The sequence below is a fragment of the Ranitomeya imitator genome, chromosome 9, assembly GCF_032444005.1.
Source record: "Ranitomeya imitator isolate aRanImi1 chromosome 9, aRanImi1.pri, whole genome shotgun sequence".
NCBI classification, from domain to species: domain Eukaryota; kingdom Metazoa; phylum Chordata; class Amphibia; order Anura; family Dendrobatidae; genus Ranitomeya; species Ranitomeya imitator.
In genome coordinates, this window is record NC_091290.1 from 8,108,277 (window position 1) to 8,127,249 (window position 18,973).

The 18,973-nt window shown below is 45.0% G+C and overlaps 1 protein-coding gene across 1 annotated transcript in view; it reads left to right on the forward strand.

Moving 5' to 3' along the window:
• Positions 1–18,973, forward strand: part of MYBPC3 (myosin binding protein C3) — an 80,365-nt gene that overhangs the window by 39,298 nt on the left and 22,094 nt on the right. The window contains exons 12-20 of the mRNA XM_069739982.1: positions 1,226–1,358; positions 2,325–2,327; positions 3,911–4,035; positions 5,264–5,369; positions 9,763–9,929; positions 11,421–11,586; positions 12,361–12,467; positions 17,373–17,402; positions 18,002–18,138. Coding sequence (XP_069596083.1) covers positions 1,226–1,358; positions 2,325–2,327; positions 3,911–4,035; positions 5,264–5,369; positions 9,763–9,929; positions 11,421–11,586; positions 12,361–12,467; positions 17,373–17,402; positions 18,002–18,138 — 974 coding nt within the window. The remainder of the gene's footprint in view (positions 1–1,225; positions 1,359–2,324; positions 2,328–3,910; positions 4,036–5,263; positions 5,370–9,762; positions 9,930–11,420; positions 11,587–12,360; positions 12,468–17,372; positions 17,403–18,001; positions 18,139–18,973) is intronic.

An 18,973-nucleotide genomic window follows, 5' to 3' on the forward strand; every position in this document is an offset into this window, starting at 1 on the left:
CCACTTCTAGGAAACGTCTCGAGTACAATGGGGCCTCATGACTTTCTTAGTAAGCACCATTGTTTTGGAATCCAAGAGTTGTCTGTCTGGTACCAATGGCTCAAAAAGACGACGTTAGACAGACGTGGTCCTAGCTGCTGTTTCTAGCAGCTCCCAGAGGGACCTGCGGCCTTTACTTTTATACCCCTATACAGGGATCTGGATCTAGAACAGGGCCCCCTGGGTTGTGTCCACGGAGTAGCTGCTGGCTATAGGAGTGAAACTAGGCAAAGACAGTCAACTATTGAGGTCACTAACGGGAAAGGCAAACACGGGACCAAATCATATGAAAAAACAAACAAAAAAGTTAGAACGCCGGAGTCAAAGCCTGGTGGGACAGCAAATCAAAGTCATGATCAAGCCACGTGAGAATCAGGAACAGATCAGAAGGAGAGATGTCAGAGGTGAACTACTCAGAACTTCTAGCAACTCCTAGTGGTATAGTGGGAGTTTAAGTAAGATGTGGTTCTGCCCCATTAATCACTTATGCTGAACTCCTGGACAGCACACATCATTTCTGCCTAACTGGCAGTACCACAAGTACCAGCCACACTAGTATCTCACTCTGGACAATGTCTGCGCTACCCAGAGATACAGGCCCTGACACCCCATCCATCACCAGCGCCCCCCGCAGGGTGAATACAGAGGTGCCTGCTGGTAGAAGCAGACATGACCAGAGCATGACATCACTTCCTCCATGATCACGGTGACATCACTCCAACAAAAATCCATTTCCAGTGATCAGATTTTCTGTTCCCAATTTGCAAATGATTCCTGTCAGATTGTAAAGCTTTACTGAAAATCTGATATCTATGGCTTCACACGTGATGGCAGTAGGTGGAAGACTTGTTTCACCGACAGCTATTTTTCCTGACTCCTCTGTAAACATGCATGCCCGGCTCAGGTGTGCATGTTTATTTCAATAGAAGAAGGTAAGATGCCTCCAGGCAGAGGATCCGCCACATTAACACTCAACAAACGAAATCGGCCGTTGATAGAGAATCGAGAAGGATCCGTCAACAGGAGATCATCGGCCGATCCTCCTGCTGAAACGGGAACAGTCAGTGAAGACTTGCTCCTGCTGACGTTGACAGATGCCGCTCGGGCTGCTCACAAATTCTTGCCGTTTTGGGTTGTGATATTCTTTAGTTGTCACCAACAATTGTTTTTCACTCCATGTTTTTAGCTTTCCTGAAGAAGCTGGATCCCGCATACCAAGTGGACAAGGGCCAGAAGATGAAGCTGGTCGTAGAAGTGGCAAATCCTGACGCAGAGGTGAAATGGCTGAAGAACGGTCAGGAGCTCCGCGTTACTGGAAGGTGAGATGGTCCCATGAATAGGACCTGATTATGGGGAGACGGGCCGAGTAGTACAAGCCCTCTTCCCACCGAAAATCAAGAATAGGACCTGATTATGGGGAGACGGGCCGAGTAGTACAAGCCCACTTCCCACCGAAAATCAAGAATAGGACCTGATTATGGGGAGACGGGCCGAGTAGTACAAGCCCTCTTCCAACCGAAAATCATGAATAGGACCTGATTATGGGGAGACGGGCCGAGTAGTACAAGCCCACTTCCCACCGAAAATCAAGAATAGGACCTGATTATGGGGAGACGGGCCGAGTAGTACAAGCCCTCTTCCCACCGAAAATCAATAATAGGACCTGATTATGGGGAGACGAGCCCAGTGGTACAAGCCCACTTCCCACCGAAAATCAAGAATAGGACCTGATTATGGGGAGACGAGCCGAGTAGTACAAGCCCACTTCCCACCGAAAATCAAGAATAGGACCTGATTATGGGGAGACGAGCCGAGTAGTACAAGCCTTCTTCCCACCGAAAATCAATAATAGGACCTGATTATGGGGAGACGAGCCCAGTGGTACAAGCCCACTTCCCACCGAAAATCAATAATAGGACCTGATTATGGGGAGACGAGCCGAGTAGTACAAGCCCACTTCCCACCGAAAATCAAGAATAGGACCTGATTATGGGGAGACGAGCCGAGTAGTACAAGCCCTCTTCGCACCAAAAATCAAGAATAGGGGAGACAATATCTGTCTGTTATATAGCTAAATATCTACTGGCTAGCACGGTACCAAGATATATTTCTTTCCTGTTATATAGCTATAATCTCATCTGTGTGTAATAAGTGACGGGACGTATGAGATGACCAGTCCTAGAATTCTTAACCCACTTATCGTCTTCTCTCCTTCTTCCCTCTATTATTGGCCGTCTTCCTTTGCGCCTTGATGGATTAATCTGAATCGGTTACTGATCCTTCAGCAAGTAAGTTCTCCGACATAGTCTCGAGATGTCCGTGTGTCAGACGTCTGTATCGTGAGATCCTATCAAGTCAGCGAGGGCTAAATCTGCAGGATCCTAGCACAGCACCTGCCTCTATTCTTTACTGATTCACGTCCTGTTCTATCTCATGTCCATATATTGGGATGTGTGAGCGCACGTGTGTGCAAAAATATTTTCTGCAAGTGCATGCGCTCATTTGCCCCCATATGTGTGTACGGTTTGCTGTCACTTGCAGCTGCCCCACCGTGGAACGGCACAGCTCCACACCGTGCTGTGGCCACTCTTGGTACTGCAGCTCAGATTACATTCACTTCAATAGGAGCTGCTGTAGCAAAAACTGCACCTTTGTAGCGGTATGCCATCAAAATGACATGCTTTAAGTTCAGGAGCCTGCACGGATCCTGAGAATTAACTGCTGCGCAGTCTTTCCTTGCAGTTGTGGCCGGTCATCCATCGTGCAGGGGAACCGCAGCATGGCGCTATTAAAGCCAAGCATATGCTCCTTTTTCTTTATGACATCCTCCTTTTATGTAAGACAAATTAGTCCAAAATAAGGAATCTCGGTCCTTTCTCAAGGTTAACGGGAACGGTGTGAAGAGGAGGATGTGTGATCGTCCTCAGTCTGGAGACGTCAGCCGCTTCTTCATCCCTACTTGTCACCACTTTAATTTTACCCAGCGCTACATACCCGTGCCGTCCCTAATTATCTGCCGAAGTGCTTCACGTAAACCCGTCTGAGGCGGAGGAGAGAGAAGCTGAAAATCCCTGCGACCGACTCGTCTATAGTCATGGTCACACCCGTATATACATGGGCAAGGTGGCTAGCTGGCGCTTCCCATTGGCAACCAGCACACAGCCACATGCCCAGCCATATTATTGATTAGCCCAGAGCCCCAATGCTAATCTATACCCCGACCGCCCGCCTTCAACTGCTCCATTTTCCCCTTTTTTATACCATGATGCCTTGGGGGTGTAAAAGGAGCAGCCCTGATGCCTGAGGAGCCATGAGTATTGTCTATTTCACTGTGCAATTAAAGGGATTCTCTATCTTGACAATCGTTTTACAAAAAAGAAGTGATACTTGCCTTATGATTCCCCTGGCTCTCTATTTGACCGGTCCCCTGCCGGTCTCTGCTTCCTATTCCCTCTCTGCACACAAGAAATGACTTCATAGCCAATCGCTGGCTGCAGTGGTCACCCACCTCAGCCTGTGATTGGCCTCACTGGTCACATGACCCTGTGTGAGGCCATTATTGCTGTAGTAGGAAGTAAAGACTGGTGGGGTACTTCTTTTATTTAGTTTTTTAACCATTCAACCCCCACCCCCTACCACGATAAACTGGGCAATGTGCAGTTCTGCAGCTCATACGGACGAGCTGCAATACCAAGTATAGCCCATAGAGGCGCCATTTCTTGAAAAAAATACTTTTTTTTTAAAATTTTGTGCATCTGCTTTAGTGTCACGGCCCCGATATGTGAAGGCACGCGGCAGCAGCAGCCAGGAAGTGCATAGACCTAACCTGTCAGCCCTCCGTGATGTTCACAGTCTCATTTTTGTTTCTCAGATACATCTTTGAGAGCATCGGGAATAAAAGGATTTTGACCATTAACAACTGTTCGCTGTCAGATGACGCGGCGTACACGTGTGTGATAGGGGAGGAGAAGTGCTTCACCGAGCTCTTCGTCAGAGGTTTGTATGTCACATGAAGTCCGCCAGCCCCGGGGTGATCAACGTCATCCGTAGTAATGATCCGGGGGTTGTGTTTCCAAAGACATTCAGAGCAATATTGTGCATACCAGCGTCTCCTATCCATCAATATCACCATGCTGATGGTTTCCATGTAGCAGCAGGAGCTATTTTGCCACGACACAAAGTAACAGGTTCCTAAAAATAGGTTAAAAACAGCAAAAAGATTAAGAGATATTTAGCAAAGATGCGAGACTTTGCTTTGCTACCGACACGGTCACTTGTGATCATTTGTTGCAGGAGATGGAAGGTGTCAGACGTGTCCACATTGCATTAAAGGTAAGGTACCTTCACACATAACAATATTGTTAACGATATCGTTGCTATTTGTGACGTAGCAACGATATCGTTAATGAAATCGTTATGTGTGACAGCGACCAACGATCAGGCCCCTGCTGGGAGATCGTTGGTCGCTGAACAAAGTCCAGAACTTTATTTCGTCGCTGGACTCCCTGGAGACATCGCTGGATCCCTTGCCGTCTGGTTCCTGCACTGACTGCTGGCCGTAAAGTGAAAGCAGAGCACAGCCACAGCGGTGAGTCACCGCTGTGTGACTCACCGCTGTGCTGTGCTTTCACTTTCACTTTACGGCCAGCAGTCAGTGCAGGAACCAGACGGCAAGGGACAGACAGCTGAATGTAAGTATGTACTGTTTGTTTTTTTACGCTGGTAACCAGGGTAAACATCGGGTTACTAAGCGCGGCCCTGCGCTTAGTTACCCGATGTTTACCCTGGTTACCGGGGACCTCGGGATCGTTGGTCGCTGGAGAGCTGTCTGTGTGACAGCTCTCCAGCGACCAAACAGCGACGCTGCAGCGATCCGGATCGTTGTCGGTATCGCTGCAGCGTCGCTAAGTGTGACGGTACCTTAAGACTTTTTTGTTTGTACGTTGTGTTACATGCAGCCCCTTCTATTATATTCCTACAGGATAATGCGTCGCTCCACCTAATCATATGCATTTTGTGGTCTAAACCTGCCCCGTTTTTTGGAAATAGGTTCTTCTTCCTAAGGATTTTAGCAAATTGTATGGTTTTCACAGTGCAATGTAATCACGAGTGCACAGGTCACTTTCCACACAAAATCAACACATTCATCTCCTTCTGCTGAGATCCTTACCCCATACGGGGAGGAATATGATTGAATGATGCAATGTTCTGTGTTCTCGTACAGAGCCGCCGGTGCTGATCCTGCGTCCTCTGGAAGATCAAGCGGTGATGGTCGGAGAAAGAGTGGAGTTTGAATGTGAGGTGTCAGAGGAAGGAGCGCAGGTGAAGTGGTAAGTGACTGTGGACCATAACGTGATGAGGATACATATGTATGTCTGTGGCCCGATACACCAACACCGTGTTCTACGCATCATTCTGAATTAGGATGAGCCAAACTCGAGAAGAGGTGAGTGCATGTCCCGGCTTCCGGTCGGGGGCTGCAGGACATTTCGGTGGTAATTTACTGTACTTTTGTGGCATGAAATACGATTAGTTTATCAGCTACACCCATCTCCTCCTGGCTTGGCTCCGTCCCACCTTTGGCAGAGCTGGCCAGGACAAAAAATGCCATAAGCTGCACAAATTTTCTGCACCTATGAATTCACCATGACATTTCAAACAGTTTAGCAGCCAAATACTGACAAAATCGACCTCTATATTTTCTGAAAGACATTATCTAATCTTCTTTCTTGAGGAGTGCACCGCTCCCCAGCCTCCCAACTTGTTGTCAGCCGGGGGCGGTGCACTGATGATGGACAGCTTGGCCTGAACCGTGCACACTCCCATGTTGCAAGCAGAGGCAGCTTTACCTTTGTAGAATCGGAGGAGCGCATGAGAACTCAGGATTCAAAGCAGCGCTTGCAAGGTTTATAGAAAAGAGCTTGTAAGTGCTGAGCTCCATGCGTAGGAGAACTGTCACTGCTGATAGAGAAGTGACTTACAGCAACAACTGTACCTTATAGATTTAAAACAAATGTTTGCAAGCACAGGATTTTCAATGAGACGTCCGTTGTTTGTATTTATGAGCACTTTGCAATTTTACCCATTTAAGGCTGGTTTTACACTTGCCATGTTTTTTCGGCCCGTTTTACAGCCCCAATGCATTTCTATGGGGCCGCAAAAATTTGTAAGAGCACTGTACGCCGTAAGGCCGTATTTACGGCCGTGAAAAAAATCTCTATATATTTCACGGCTTACGGACACGGCCCCCATTGTAAATCAATGCTCCGTGACTTCCGGTTTTGCGTACCGCCTTTTTTTTCCCCAATACTTTTGCTATAGTATTGGGAACCTGAAAAACAGCGATCCGCAAGTTTTTTGCGGTCCGATATTGTGGCAGACCTTGAAAATTACGGTGATACGACCCACAAAAAAGACACACAAAAACGGGCCGCAAAAAACCTAGGAAGTGTAAAGGAAGCCTAACCCATATCGGTTGGGAACCCCTTGTAAAGAGCAGCCTCCAGGACATCAGTGCATCAACCCGGGTCTTATTTCCAGCACCCTTGTCATATGGCTGAATTTGATAAGAAAGGATGCAGCCATGCTTGTAATCCAAGAACGGCTCGAGTCCTCCAGGTCGGGCGGCTGCTTGTACGAAACGGCTCTTCTTTCATAGTGGGGGAACGGACGGGCCGGGTGTATCCACAGAATGACACATCTGCTTTGTTGTGCCTTGCCGCATCATCATTAATGTTTATTGGAAAAAACAAGGAAGAAAAGATATTGAGAGGAGGTAGAGAGTACGGGAATGACGGCGGCAGCAGCAGAGCGCGAGGGGTTCTTGCAGGAGAAAGTGACTTTGCTCTCTTTATGGATATAATGACATGTAATAGGGCAGTGCTATGATATAGGGGGAATGGTACATTGGGGATGGATCCTATTTTGGAGAAGGTATGGCTTCCTTATGGCATACTCTGATATGATGTCAGCAGCCGGCCGGGCCAGGGATTCTGTCCTCTTGACCCCCTGCCACGTTTCAACAGGAACCTTTGGCCTCGGTATTTGTTTACACCCTGTCTTTTTAATTATGAGCTTGGCCACCATGGTAGTTTGCTTTTACACGTAGAAGTAGCGCTGACATGCCAGGGAGCAAGTCTTACACCTCTCCCAGGAAGTGTTGGCATTTTAACAAACCCTTTTGCACCGTTCCTGCGGCCCCTGATAATTATAACAGAGTATAGGTTTCAGCATTTTAAATAGCCCCTCGCCGCGGGGACCCGTCCGCTCCTCCGCACACATCGGGATGCCATCTTAATTATGTCAGGTCACAGCTGCCAGAAAGCGTCTTCCATTAGCGCAGGCTCGGAGGAGTAAAGGGAGAAACCTTGTCAGCAAAATGCGTCTGAAAGGCACCTTGTCTGGAGGTCTGCGAGCTGCCGAGAGCCCTCCGGACATCAGTCTGTGTCACCCACCCTGAAATCAGATACTTCTCCCACTTTGAACTGTTTTTTTCTGGAAATGTCGAGACCCTTTTCTGTATTTTACAGCGTCAGTAACTCAACACAACAAAAACCTGTAAAACGTCAAGATGGTTCTTCACTTTGGGATCAGTGGAAAATCAGCTAATCCCAGGGTGTGGAACAGCCGAGATCCCAAGCAATCCTCTACAGATCTAGGCGGGCAGTGTCCTCTCCTGCTACAGCGCCTCCGCAGGGGAAAGGATGCATTACATGCGCCAGTGTTAAAGCATTTTACACAAAATGTAGAGACAGCTGGACGGCACCACCGCTCTCAAACACAGTGTGAACTGCTCACCTGCAATGGAGGTTCAGACTTCTGATCACGGGTGCCTTGGCAGAAGCAGTTGACAGTCAATGCTGGTATAAAGAAGAAAAGAGCCGGCACTCACTGATCGTCTGGAACAGGTACCTTTATTGAAGTGCGGTTAAAACATCTTCACGGCCGGGGGTGCTAAACAAGGAGAGCGGCAAGCATGACGACGGCCGTTTCGCGCCTAGTGTGCGCTTCTACGGGTCATCCACACGTGAAGATGTTTTAACCGCACTTCAATAAAGGTACCTGTTCCGGACTATCAGTGAGTGCCGGCTCTTTTCTTCTTTATACCGCATTGACTGTTAAAGCATTTTATACCACGTCTATCACTTTTATTTTGAATTCTCCCATATTTATGCCTTAAGACTTTTATTTTTAAATGTCGTACAAAAACTTGAAAACTTGCTCCACTCGGAGTAACATTTCTAGAGAGAAGTGTAATGTCTTAAGATGCGCCAAAATGATCAAATAATGTGCACCACCTTAATAAATTAGGCACAAATAATGGCCGTGAAGCCACAAGCAAAACTGACGTCCACGTTTCCCTTTCACCTTTAGGAGCGCATGGTGCAAAAATGGAAAATTTTGCCCAGTTTGCAATTTTTTGGGGGAATTTCTGGAAAAACCACTTGATAAATTCGGACAACTGTATTACTACCTGGAAACCATAGACAAGCAGGCGTCCGAACTATGGACTATGTAAAGACACCGATCAGCCCAGGCCCATTATCACACATTATAAGCATAGGAACATTTACTACTTACAATGTGTATTCAGGTATTAACTAACTAGGCGGCAGCGTAACAAAAAAACAGATCCGCCAACAGCAGCGTGTTACTGACATTCTTAAAGGGGTGGTGTAAGATTAGAAAAAACGATGTTGTCCACTCTTGTCCATGGGTCGTGTCGGCTATAGCAGCGCATTTTTCACTTAGGTGTTGAGTTGCATTACCGGACACAGCCTGTGGACAGGAGTGGCGCTGTTTCTAGAAACAATACGTGTTTTGTTGTTTTTCTTATATTGAGGATTTTTAGTTTCTACCTTTTCACTTATCTTTGCTCTAATGTTGCAATATCCTTTCTGTAAAGACAGTCACGTGCAAACTAATTTGCTACATGATCATTTTTTTAGCCCTTTTTTGTATTTTTTTTATGTTCACTAGAGCAAAGATCACACCCGCCTGGTGTCAGAATATCAGAATAATGCACAGATCATGGATAAAAACGGAGGATGTGATAGTAAGAATATTAGTTACAGGCTGAATTAATAAATCTAAAAAGTATTTTTTCAGCTGTCGCTGAGCGCCGGCTGTCCCACTATATCTATATCTATCTATCTGTCTATCTATCTATCTATCTATCTATCTATCTATCTATCTATCTATCTATCTATCTATCTATATATATATAAAATCATATTTACATATATAGTTTTTCTGTGACAAGAGCGCCATATGTAGGAAAGCAATGCTTCTGCAACATTTTTTTTAAATATATTTTTTATAGTATTTTTTAAATTATTTACATACTTTTGTATTTTTTGTGCACTTTTTTTTAGATTTGTGGCTGCCATTGAGGTATAGAATTTGTATCATTTGTTCTGTTTTGTCAAAGCCCTTAGTTTTAATTGCCACCTGCCATAATAAATGTAAAGTTTTGCAAAAATAACAGAAAAGGTATCACACGGACAAATGCCTGGCTAATGGAAGCAGGGGGATGCCATTTATGAAATCCACATAGGATGTTACATGGTTTATATGCAGTATATCAAATGTTACAGCAGATGTTTCAGATTAAGACCCCAGTGTTATAAATGGCACCCAGTGGGGCCCCTGGAGCTCCGTGACTTGTAGGGTGTCCCATGAATGAGATGCTCTTGTTTTATGGCTTCTTCTTATTTCCTATAGGGAGAAGGATGGAGTAGAACTGACCAGAGAGGAAACCTTTAAGTATCGCTTCAAGAAGGATGGGAAGAAGCATTTTCTCATCATTAACGAGACGACCGTGGAAGACAGCGGTAATTACACCGTGAAGACCAACGGAGGAGAGTCGGTGGCGGAGCTGATGGTACAAGGCAAGTACATTGGTGACCGTGAGAAATCTCAAGATTGTGGCTCCAAGCAGCATCGATATATTATGACCACATGGCCTGCAGCCACCACTAGAGGGAGCTCAGGAGCTGGCCGTAGACTGATATTCTGTATTTAAAGGGATGGGTTTTTCATGTTTTCAGAAAGAAGTGATGCATTGCTATAGCTGTACTAAAGGAAGCCGTCACTGCCTCCCACGTGTGTCAGTGCATCACTGGTCACACAGGGCTAAAGGGTCTCATTTGGGCCCTTTCATGGTCATTTAGGTGAAAGAGACCGGACTGCATTGTACATATTATCACCTGTGTTCAGGGGAATGGGTTAAAAGAGCTTTTTTCCATCTCCAGGCAACCCCTTCAAACACACAATTTAAGGCCCCCATTGCTGACATACTCCTGGAGACAATGATTTTAGATTTATATACTAAAATATGTTGAAAATAAAATTTTTAAAAAAGTTAAAATGTGAAAAATATTAAAAGAATAAAGAAATATAAAGGCGTGAACCCTCCTCTTTTCCCTCCTTTAAGAATAAAGACATAAAAAAATAAAAGCTTTATATTATCATCGTGTCCATGAAATTCCAATCTATCAAAATATAAAATAATTTAACCCGTTCAGTAAATGCCATTAAAAATCAGAAAAAAAGGAAAGGTTAGAATTGCTTTTTTTTTGGTCATCCTTCCTCCCCAGAAATGTGCAATAGAAAGCGATCAAGTAAGTTCCCCAAAATGTCATCAATGAGAGCGACGGCTCGCGTCACGCAGATCTATTAACCAAAGAATAAAAAAGTTCCGGGTGTCAGGAAACAGCAGCACAAACTTATTTTTTTTAACTAATTTCCAATTTTTTTTTAATGGCAAAATTGCATTTGTTTCACCATTTCACCGCACTTTTTTTCCCCCAGTTTTCCAGTACATTATATTGTCATTGCAAACTACAACTGCAAGAAAAAAAACCCAAGTCCTCGTATGGCTGTGAGGACGAAAAAATAAAAAGTTATGGCCAGTGGCGTAATTTGAAACTCATGGGCTCCAATGTAAAAACTCCAACGGGGCCTCAATTATTGCAAGTATTGGTCGTCTTATAGTCAAAAGGGACTTTTGGGCCCCCCCCAGGCTCCAGGGCCCCTCCAGGCTCCAGGGCCCGGGTGCAATTGATTTCCCTATTGTACTTACACCCCTGGTTATGAATCTTGGAAGAAGAAAAGGGAAAAACAAAAGCACAAAAATAAAAATTGTCCACAGGGTTTAAAGGGCTGTAATAAGGCTGTATGCAGGTAGCGCCCTCTGGTGGAGGCTGCATGAAATGTATACGTTAAGAGGTTGTGGAGCTATGTATCTAAAAAATAAATTTACAAACGCTACAGGTGCGATAAAAGGGTTTTACTGGCGGATTACTATCACGTATTTCTCACTTTTTATGTTGAGGAATTTCCTTTTAACCACTTTTTACTATATCCATTCCTCTCTCCAGAAAAGCAATTGGAAATTCTGCAAGGTGTCGCTGATCTAACGGTGAAGGCCAAGGACCAGGCCGTATTCAAGTGTGAGGTATCAGATGAGACGGTCACCGGAATATGGGTGAAGAATGGAAAGGAAGTGATTCCCAACGAGAGGATCAAAATCACCCACATTGGAAGGTGAGCGGTAAAATGTGACCTCGCGAACGTCTTGTCAGCGGCAGCTTCTTGCAGAATTATAACTCAGATTTCATAGCGCTTAGTGTCGATTTGTTGCAGATTTATCAATAGGCAAAAAAATCCACAAAATCCATAAATGTGCAGATTTATCAGGCGGCAGCTGAAAAAAAAGTTGGTATAAAATCCGCACCTTTTGCACTACATTACTTGCAGAGTTTGTCTTTCTACCCCAGTTTAGTTAATAACGGAAAATCTTAAAAACAAATCTATGCTGAAGTTACCATACTGGAATTCAGAAGTCAATTTCTGCACGTAAAAAGTTGCCATCATGTGAGATTTGTAAAGTCTCCATCCTTTTACTTGCGTATCTAATTCACCTCGGATTTTTTCCTGAGCAAATCTGCAGATCAAAGTCGGGAACATTTCCAAACCAAGTGGACTTGGTAGTAAAAGATAGTAGTAAGATTGTAACATCATGGTGCAAATGCTGCAGATCTTATCTGTAGAAATCCACAGATGATTACAGGAGCGAGTAAATGGATGGAGGCTTTACAAATCCCAACCACACAATGCAGAAATTCTCAATGCAGATTATTAATTAAAAATAAAAGCTGTAAATAATCTTTTACTAGCTGAATTGCTGCATCTAACCTGCAGTAAGTGCAAAATTTAAATGCACACTTTTTTCTAAACAAACATGCAAAGTCTGGAGACCAAAATAGCATGCAAAACAGGACCATGGAGGAGTTTTGACGAAACATTTTATTTCTGCAGAGTTCACAAGCTGACGATCGATGATGTGGTATCATCCGATGAAGGAGACTATTCTTTCATTCCCAATGGATTTGCCTTTAATCTTTCTGCAAAATTGCACTTTATGGGTGAGTTACATTTCCATCACAACTGTATATACCATACAGGCAACTATTCCACTTTTATTCTGATCCTATGTTGATAAATGTTCATTACACAGTACAACCCCAATTCTCAACAAGTTGGGCCATTGTGTAAAATATAAAGAAAAGAAGAATGTAATAATTTGGAAATATCATCACATTATTTTATTCACAGCAGAACATAGAAATAAAAAAAACTTATTTTGAAATTGATGGAGCGACGTAAAAGCTGAAAAAGTAAGTTGTACCAATGAAAAACAGCCGGAGGGACAATTTTCAACTAAGTCACAGACTGTGTATAAAAAGAGCATGTTAGAAAGGCAGAGTCTCTCAGAAGCAAAGATGGTCGGAGGTTACTGATCTGTGAACAACTTGTGTGTGAAAATTGTAGAAGAATTTCAGAAAAATGCTCCTGTAAAATTGCAAAACTTTAAATATCCCCCCTCTATGGTACATGAGATCATGAAGACATTCAGGGATTCTAGAGAAATTTATGTCCACATGGAACAGTTAAATTCAGGCACGATTCAGTTGTGCAAGTCACTTCTAGAAATCATTGTCTGTGATCACAGGTTGCTGTGCAATCCACAAATACAAGTGAATAAGCATCAATCTTAGGGAGTGGGGTGCACCAAAAGTGCCATGAGCATATATAACCAAATATAATACCAAACCGAGTGCTACACTCTGCATTGACGGTACAGTAACATTCATGGGAGAAGGAATCGATGCAATAAGGATGTGTACACATAATACATGAATAAGTATATCATTTTATTGGTACAAAAGGACACACATAAGAGTAATAAAATCACCAGCTGGTTATCGAGGAGAGGGACCATCCAGCTTATCATCGAGGAGAGGTACTATCCAGCTGGTTATCGAGGAGAGTGATAGTTTAGTTCATTATCGAGGAGAGGGACCATCCAGATCGTTATCGAATAAAGGGGCCATCCAGTTTGTTATGGGCGAGAGGGACTATCCAGCTCTTTGTCGATGAGAGAGGCCATCCAGTTTATCAAGGAGAGGGACCATCCAGCTTGTTATCGAGAAGAGGGACCATCCAGCTTGTTATGGAGGAGAGAGACCATCCAGCTTGTTATTGAGGAGAGGGACCATCCAGCTTGTTATCGAGGAGAGAGACCATCCAGCTTGTTATTGAGGAGAGGGACCATCCAGCTTGTTATCGAGGAGAGAGACCATCCAGCTTGTTATTGAGGAGAGGGACCATCCAGCTTGTTATCGAGGAGAGGGACCATCCAGCTTGTTATCGAGGAGAGGGACCATCCAGCTTGTTATCGAGGAGAGGGACCATCCAGCTTATCGAGGAGAGGGACCGTCCAGCTTGTTATCGAGGAGAGGGACCATCCAGCTTGTTATCGAGGAGAGGGACCGTCCAGCTTGTTATCGAGGAGAGGGACCATCCAGCTTGTTATCGAGGAGAGGGACCATCCAGCTTGTTATCGAGGAGAGGGACCGTCTAGCTTGTTATCGAGGAGAGGGACCGTCCAGCTTGTTATCGAGGAGAGGGACCGTCCAGCTTGTTATCGAGGAGAGGGACCGTCCAGCTTGTTATCGAGGAGAGGGACCGTCCAGCTTGTTATCGAGGAGAGGGACCGTCCAGCTTGTTATCGAGGAGAGGGACCGTCCAGCTTGTTATCGAGGAGAGGGACCGTTCAGCTTGTTATCGAGGAGAGGGACCGTCCAGCTTGTTATCGAGGAGAGGGACCGTCCAGCTTGTTATCGAGGAGAGGGACCGTCCAGCTTGTTATCGAGGAGAGGGACCGTCCAGCTTGTTATCGAGGAGAGGGACCGTCCAGCTTGTTATCGAGGAGAGGGACCATCCAGCTTGTTATCGAGGAGAGGGACCATCCAGCTTGTTAGGCTACGTTCACATTAGCGTTGCGCGCCGCTGCGTCGGCGACGCAACGCACGATGCACAAAAAAAGCGCGCAAACGCACGCAAAAACGCTGCGTTTTGTGACGCGTGCGTCGTTTTTTGACGAAAATCGGACGCACGAAAAATGCAACTTGTTGCATTTTCTTGCGTCCGACGCTAGCGTCGGAAACGACGCACGTGTCGGAAAACGCAACAAAAAAAACGCACGCGTCCCCCATGTTAAACATAGGGGCGCGTCGCCGCTGCGTCGCCGACGCAACAGCGACGCACATTAGCGGAACGCTAATGTGAACGTAGCCTTATCGAGGAGAGGGACCATCCAGCTTGTTTTCGAGGAGAGGGACCATCCAGCTTGTTCTCGAGGAGAGGGACCATCCAGCTTGTTCTCGAGGAGAGGGACCACCCAGCTTGTTGTCAGTGCACAGTTCATATCTCTGATGTATGGGGGCCATTGGCACCTATTGCAGAGGCAGTGCACACGAGACACATCATCAATGCTGAGCGTTATATAGACATGTGAGAACAGCATCTACTCTATCTAGACAATGTGTATTTCATAGAAGACCTTGTATATTTCACCAAGACAGTGGTAAACCTCATAATGCATCCATCACACAGCAAGACTCCGCAGAAGAAGAGTTTAGTGATCATGCACTGGCCGACTGCAATCTGGACCTTTCACCAAGCGATAATACTTAGCGCATTTTGAAACAAAAAATCTGGCAAAGTCTCCAAACTGAGGAGCAGCGAGAATCCGACATCAAGAAGGAGACAACGTTCCTCTCCCAAAACTCCTGTGATTGTCACTACACCTCCCTGACATTTATAGACTGATGTAAGAAGAGGACACTGCACAATGGTGGACATGGCTCGGATACATCTGTTCTCAGATTTGTTGCTGCCATCAATCTCTAAATGAGTTAATTTTATTTTTAAATGAAATGGAAACCTGTGGGAGGTTCACCTCCTGATCTGTTCTAGGTTCTGTGTGATAAAATTATGTAGATAACAGATTTCCAGATCAGTGCATTCTTGTTCCCAACTTTTTTGGAATTGTGTTTATCTAAGTGATTACAGTTAGTTATAGGCTACATAGACAGAGTCTGTATATGACCGTTCTTAGCTAAATGTGGACAATAGACACCAAGACCAGCGGCGTGGCAGGGCTTTTCTTCAGTTTTTCGATTAGACTGCAGTCCAACCCTTGTACTTATACAGTGCCTACAAGTAGTATTCAACCCCCTGCAGATTTAGCAGGTTTAATAAGATGCAAATAAGTTAGAGCCTTCAAACTTCAAACAAGAGCAGGATTTATTAACAGAAGAATAAATCTTACAAACCAAAAAGTTTTGTTGCTCAGTTAAATTTTTATAAATTTTAAACATAAAAGTGTGGGTCAATTATTATTCAACCCCTAGGTTTAATATTTTGTGGAATAACCTTTGTTTGCAATTACAGCTAATAATCGTCTTTTATAAGACCTGATCAGGCTGGCACAGGTCTCTGGAGTTATCTTGGCCCACTCCTCCATGCAGATCTTCTCCAAGTTATCTAGGTTCTTTGGGTGTCTCATGTGGACTTTAATCTTGAGCTCCTTCCACAAATTTTCAATTGGGTTAAGGTCAGGAGACTGACTAGGCCACTGCAACACCTTGATTTTTTGCCTCTTGAACCAGGCCTTGGTTTTCTTGGCTGTGTGCTTTGGGTCGTTGTCTTGTTGGAAGATGAAATGACGACCCATCTTAAGATCCTTGATGGAGGAGCGGAGGTTCTTGGCCAAAATCTCCAGGTAGGCCGTGCTATCCATCTTCCCATGGATGCGAACCAGATGGCCAGGCCCCTTGGCTGAGAAACAGCCCCACAGCATGATGCTGCCACCACCATGCTTGACTGTAGGGATGGTATTCTTGGGGTCGTATGCAGTGCCATCCAGTCTCCAAACATCACGTGTGTGGTTGGCACCAAAGATCTCGATCTTGGTCTCATCAGACCAGAGAACCTTGAACCAGTCAGTCTCAGAGTCCTCCAAGTGATCATGAGCAAACTGTAGACGAGCCTTGACATGACGCTTTGAAAGTAAAGGTACCTTACGGGCTCGTCTGGAATGGAGACCATTGCGGTGGAGTACGTTACTTATGGTATTGACTGAAACCAATGTCCCCACTGCCATGAGATCTTCCTGGAGCTCCTTCCTTGTTGTCCTTGGGTTAGCCTTGACTCTTCGGACAAGCCTGGCCTCGGCACGGGAGGAAACTTTCAAAGGCTGTCCAGGCCGTGGAAGGCTAACAGTAGTTCCATAAGCCTTCCACTTCCGGATGATGCTCCCAACAGTGGAGACAGGTAGGCCCAACTCCTTGGAAAGGGTTTTGTACCCCTTGCCAGCCTTGTGACCCTCCACGATCTTGTCTCTGTTGGCCTTGGAATGCTCCTTTGTCTTTCCCATGTTGACCATGTATGAGTGCTGTTCACAAGTTTGGGGAGGGTCTTAAATAGTCAGAAAAGGCTGGAAAAAGAGATAATTAATCCAAACATGTGAAGCTCATTGTTCTTTGTTCCTGAACTACTTCTTAATACTTTAGGGGAACCAAACAGAATTCTGGTGGGTTGAGGGGTTGAATAATAAATGACCCTCTGAAAAGACTTTTCACAATTCAAAAACAAAAATAAACAAAGAAATAACATTCTTTTTTGCTGCAGTGCATTTCACACTTCCAGGCTGATCTACAGTCCAAATGTCACAATGCCAAGTTAATTCCAAATGTGTAAACTTGCTAAATCTGCAGGGGGTTGAATGCTACTTGTAGGCACTGTATACTGCAAAGGATAAATAGTGAATCCTCATCATTTCCGTAACAAAACCCAGAGCGGACACATCTGAGAACGTCATAGCCGGGTGCATAGAACTGGTGGGTCTAAATTATGCCGCCATATCACTCAGCCTGGTATTATATTTACATAATCATCTCTTCTTTTCTTTTCTCTTTCCACAGAGATTAAAATTGACTTTGTTCCCAGACAAGGTACGTTTTTCTGTGTATGTGATGTCAGGTCTGTGTCCTGCTGATATCGTGGTCCTTACTATGCAACGTTTTAGTCACCGGTAACATCATAGAGAATATCAGGCTTGTGTCTTTTATGTGTATTTATTGTTAGAGAAAGAGAATGTGAGTTATGAAAATATCCCTCGGTGCGGTTCCTTTTGACAACTATAGGGGGCGTTTTCAGTGTCAGTGCGACATTTGCACTGGACATATCTGTCGACTGTTAAAGAGCTGAGTATTTTTGCTTGACGTCGGGCATGTTAAGGATTCGATGGCGTGCGTTTTCTGTTCTCACTGCACCATGATTTTGTTTAAAAAAAAAAAAAAAAGTACAAAATGCTAGTGCAAAATGGTGGAATAATAGTAGACGATTTCCTTTTGGTCTTGATCAGTATTGAGCATCTATTAATGACCTAAAGTAAGCGTCTAACTTCATGCATGGGGCGCCAGGTCCATCATGCTCCGCTGTGATCTGCCCAAGTACCCTCATGGGGTATTTCCTCACTTTTCCGTCATGGCCGTGTATGTGACTGATGTCAGTGTTCTCGGATCTCATCTAAATCATTCATCCTCATCAGAACCTCCGAAGATTAAGTTGGATTGTATGTCCGGTAATGCTGACACCATCATCGTGGTCGCTGGGAACAAGCTGCGTCTCGACGTTCCCATCACCGGAGATCCGGCGCCTACAGTGATCTGGAGCAAGGGAGATAATGTAAGGAGCGGCCACATCTTCCTTCTTGGTGTTTTTTTCTGATCATTCTGCTTTCTGTTTAGGTTTTGGTCCACAGGGAGCAGCAGTCGTGCAAATATGGACGGAGCCCAATCTTACTGGTTGGGCTAAGCATGGAGATCCAGACCTGAAAGCACAATTTCCAAGTGATTAATGGGGGTCCCAGTTCAAAGCCCACATATTAATGTGTATTAAAGGCAGTGGCATAACATGGGTGTGATGAGCCCCCCGCACTCCACATCCTCCTTCTCACGCATCAGGTGGCACTGTCAGCCAGCGTACTTTAAGCAATACATCTGTGGGTGCGGATCTTCTGACAGATCGAGGTCTCACCACCAACTTTGCGTTACTCCAATACCTCTTTGCCCATGTTCTCAGGAGAGCTGCCTGGTCCAATCTTCTGGCTGTGAATTAGGGCTCCCACCGATCGCAGGATTAAGAGACCTGAAATGTGACCTTTCAGCTCTGAATCTGCAAACGAGACTTAGAGTGCAACCAGAAAACCAGTAACATGGGAATGGGATTGGCAGGACTATTGCTGGTTACCCAAGGTTACAGCGGAAGGGTGCTAGATCTCCATACCTAAGTCCAAACAATTCTCCCTTCCATAGTTGTAGCGTTGGGCATCTGGAATCTGGAGGGGGCACAGAGGCGCAGGGATCCTGGGGGCCCAGAAGTTCTTTGCATAGAAACAGACCAGCGTTACAGGTGTCACATGGTAAGTGGGGGCCCAGATACAGAGTTAGCATTGGGGTCCAGACCAAATCCTGGAATGCCTGGAAAAAGAAAAATGCCCGTAAGACTGCTTCCTAGCAAG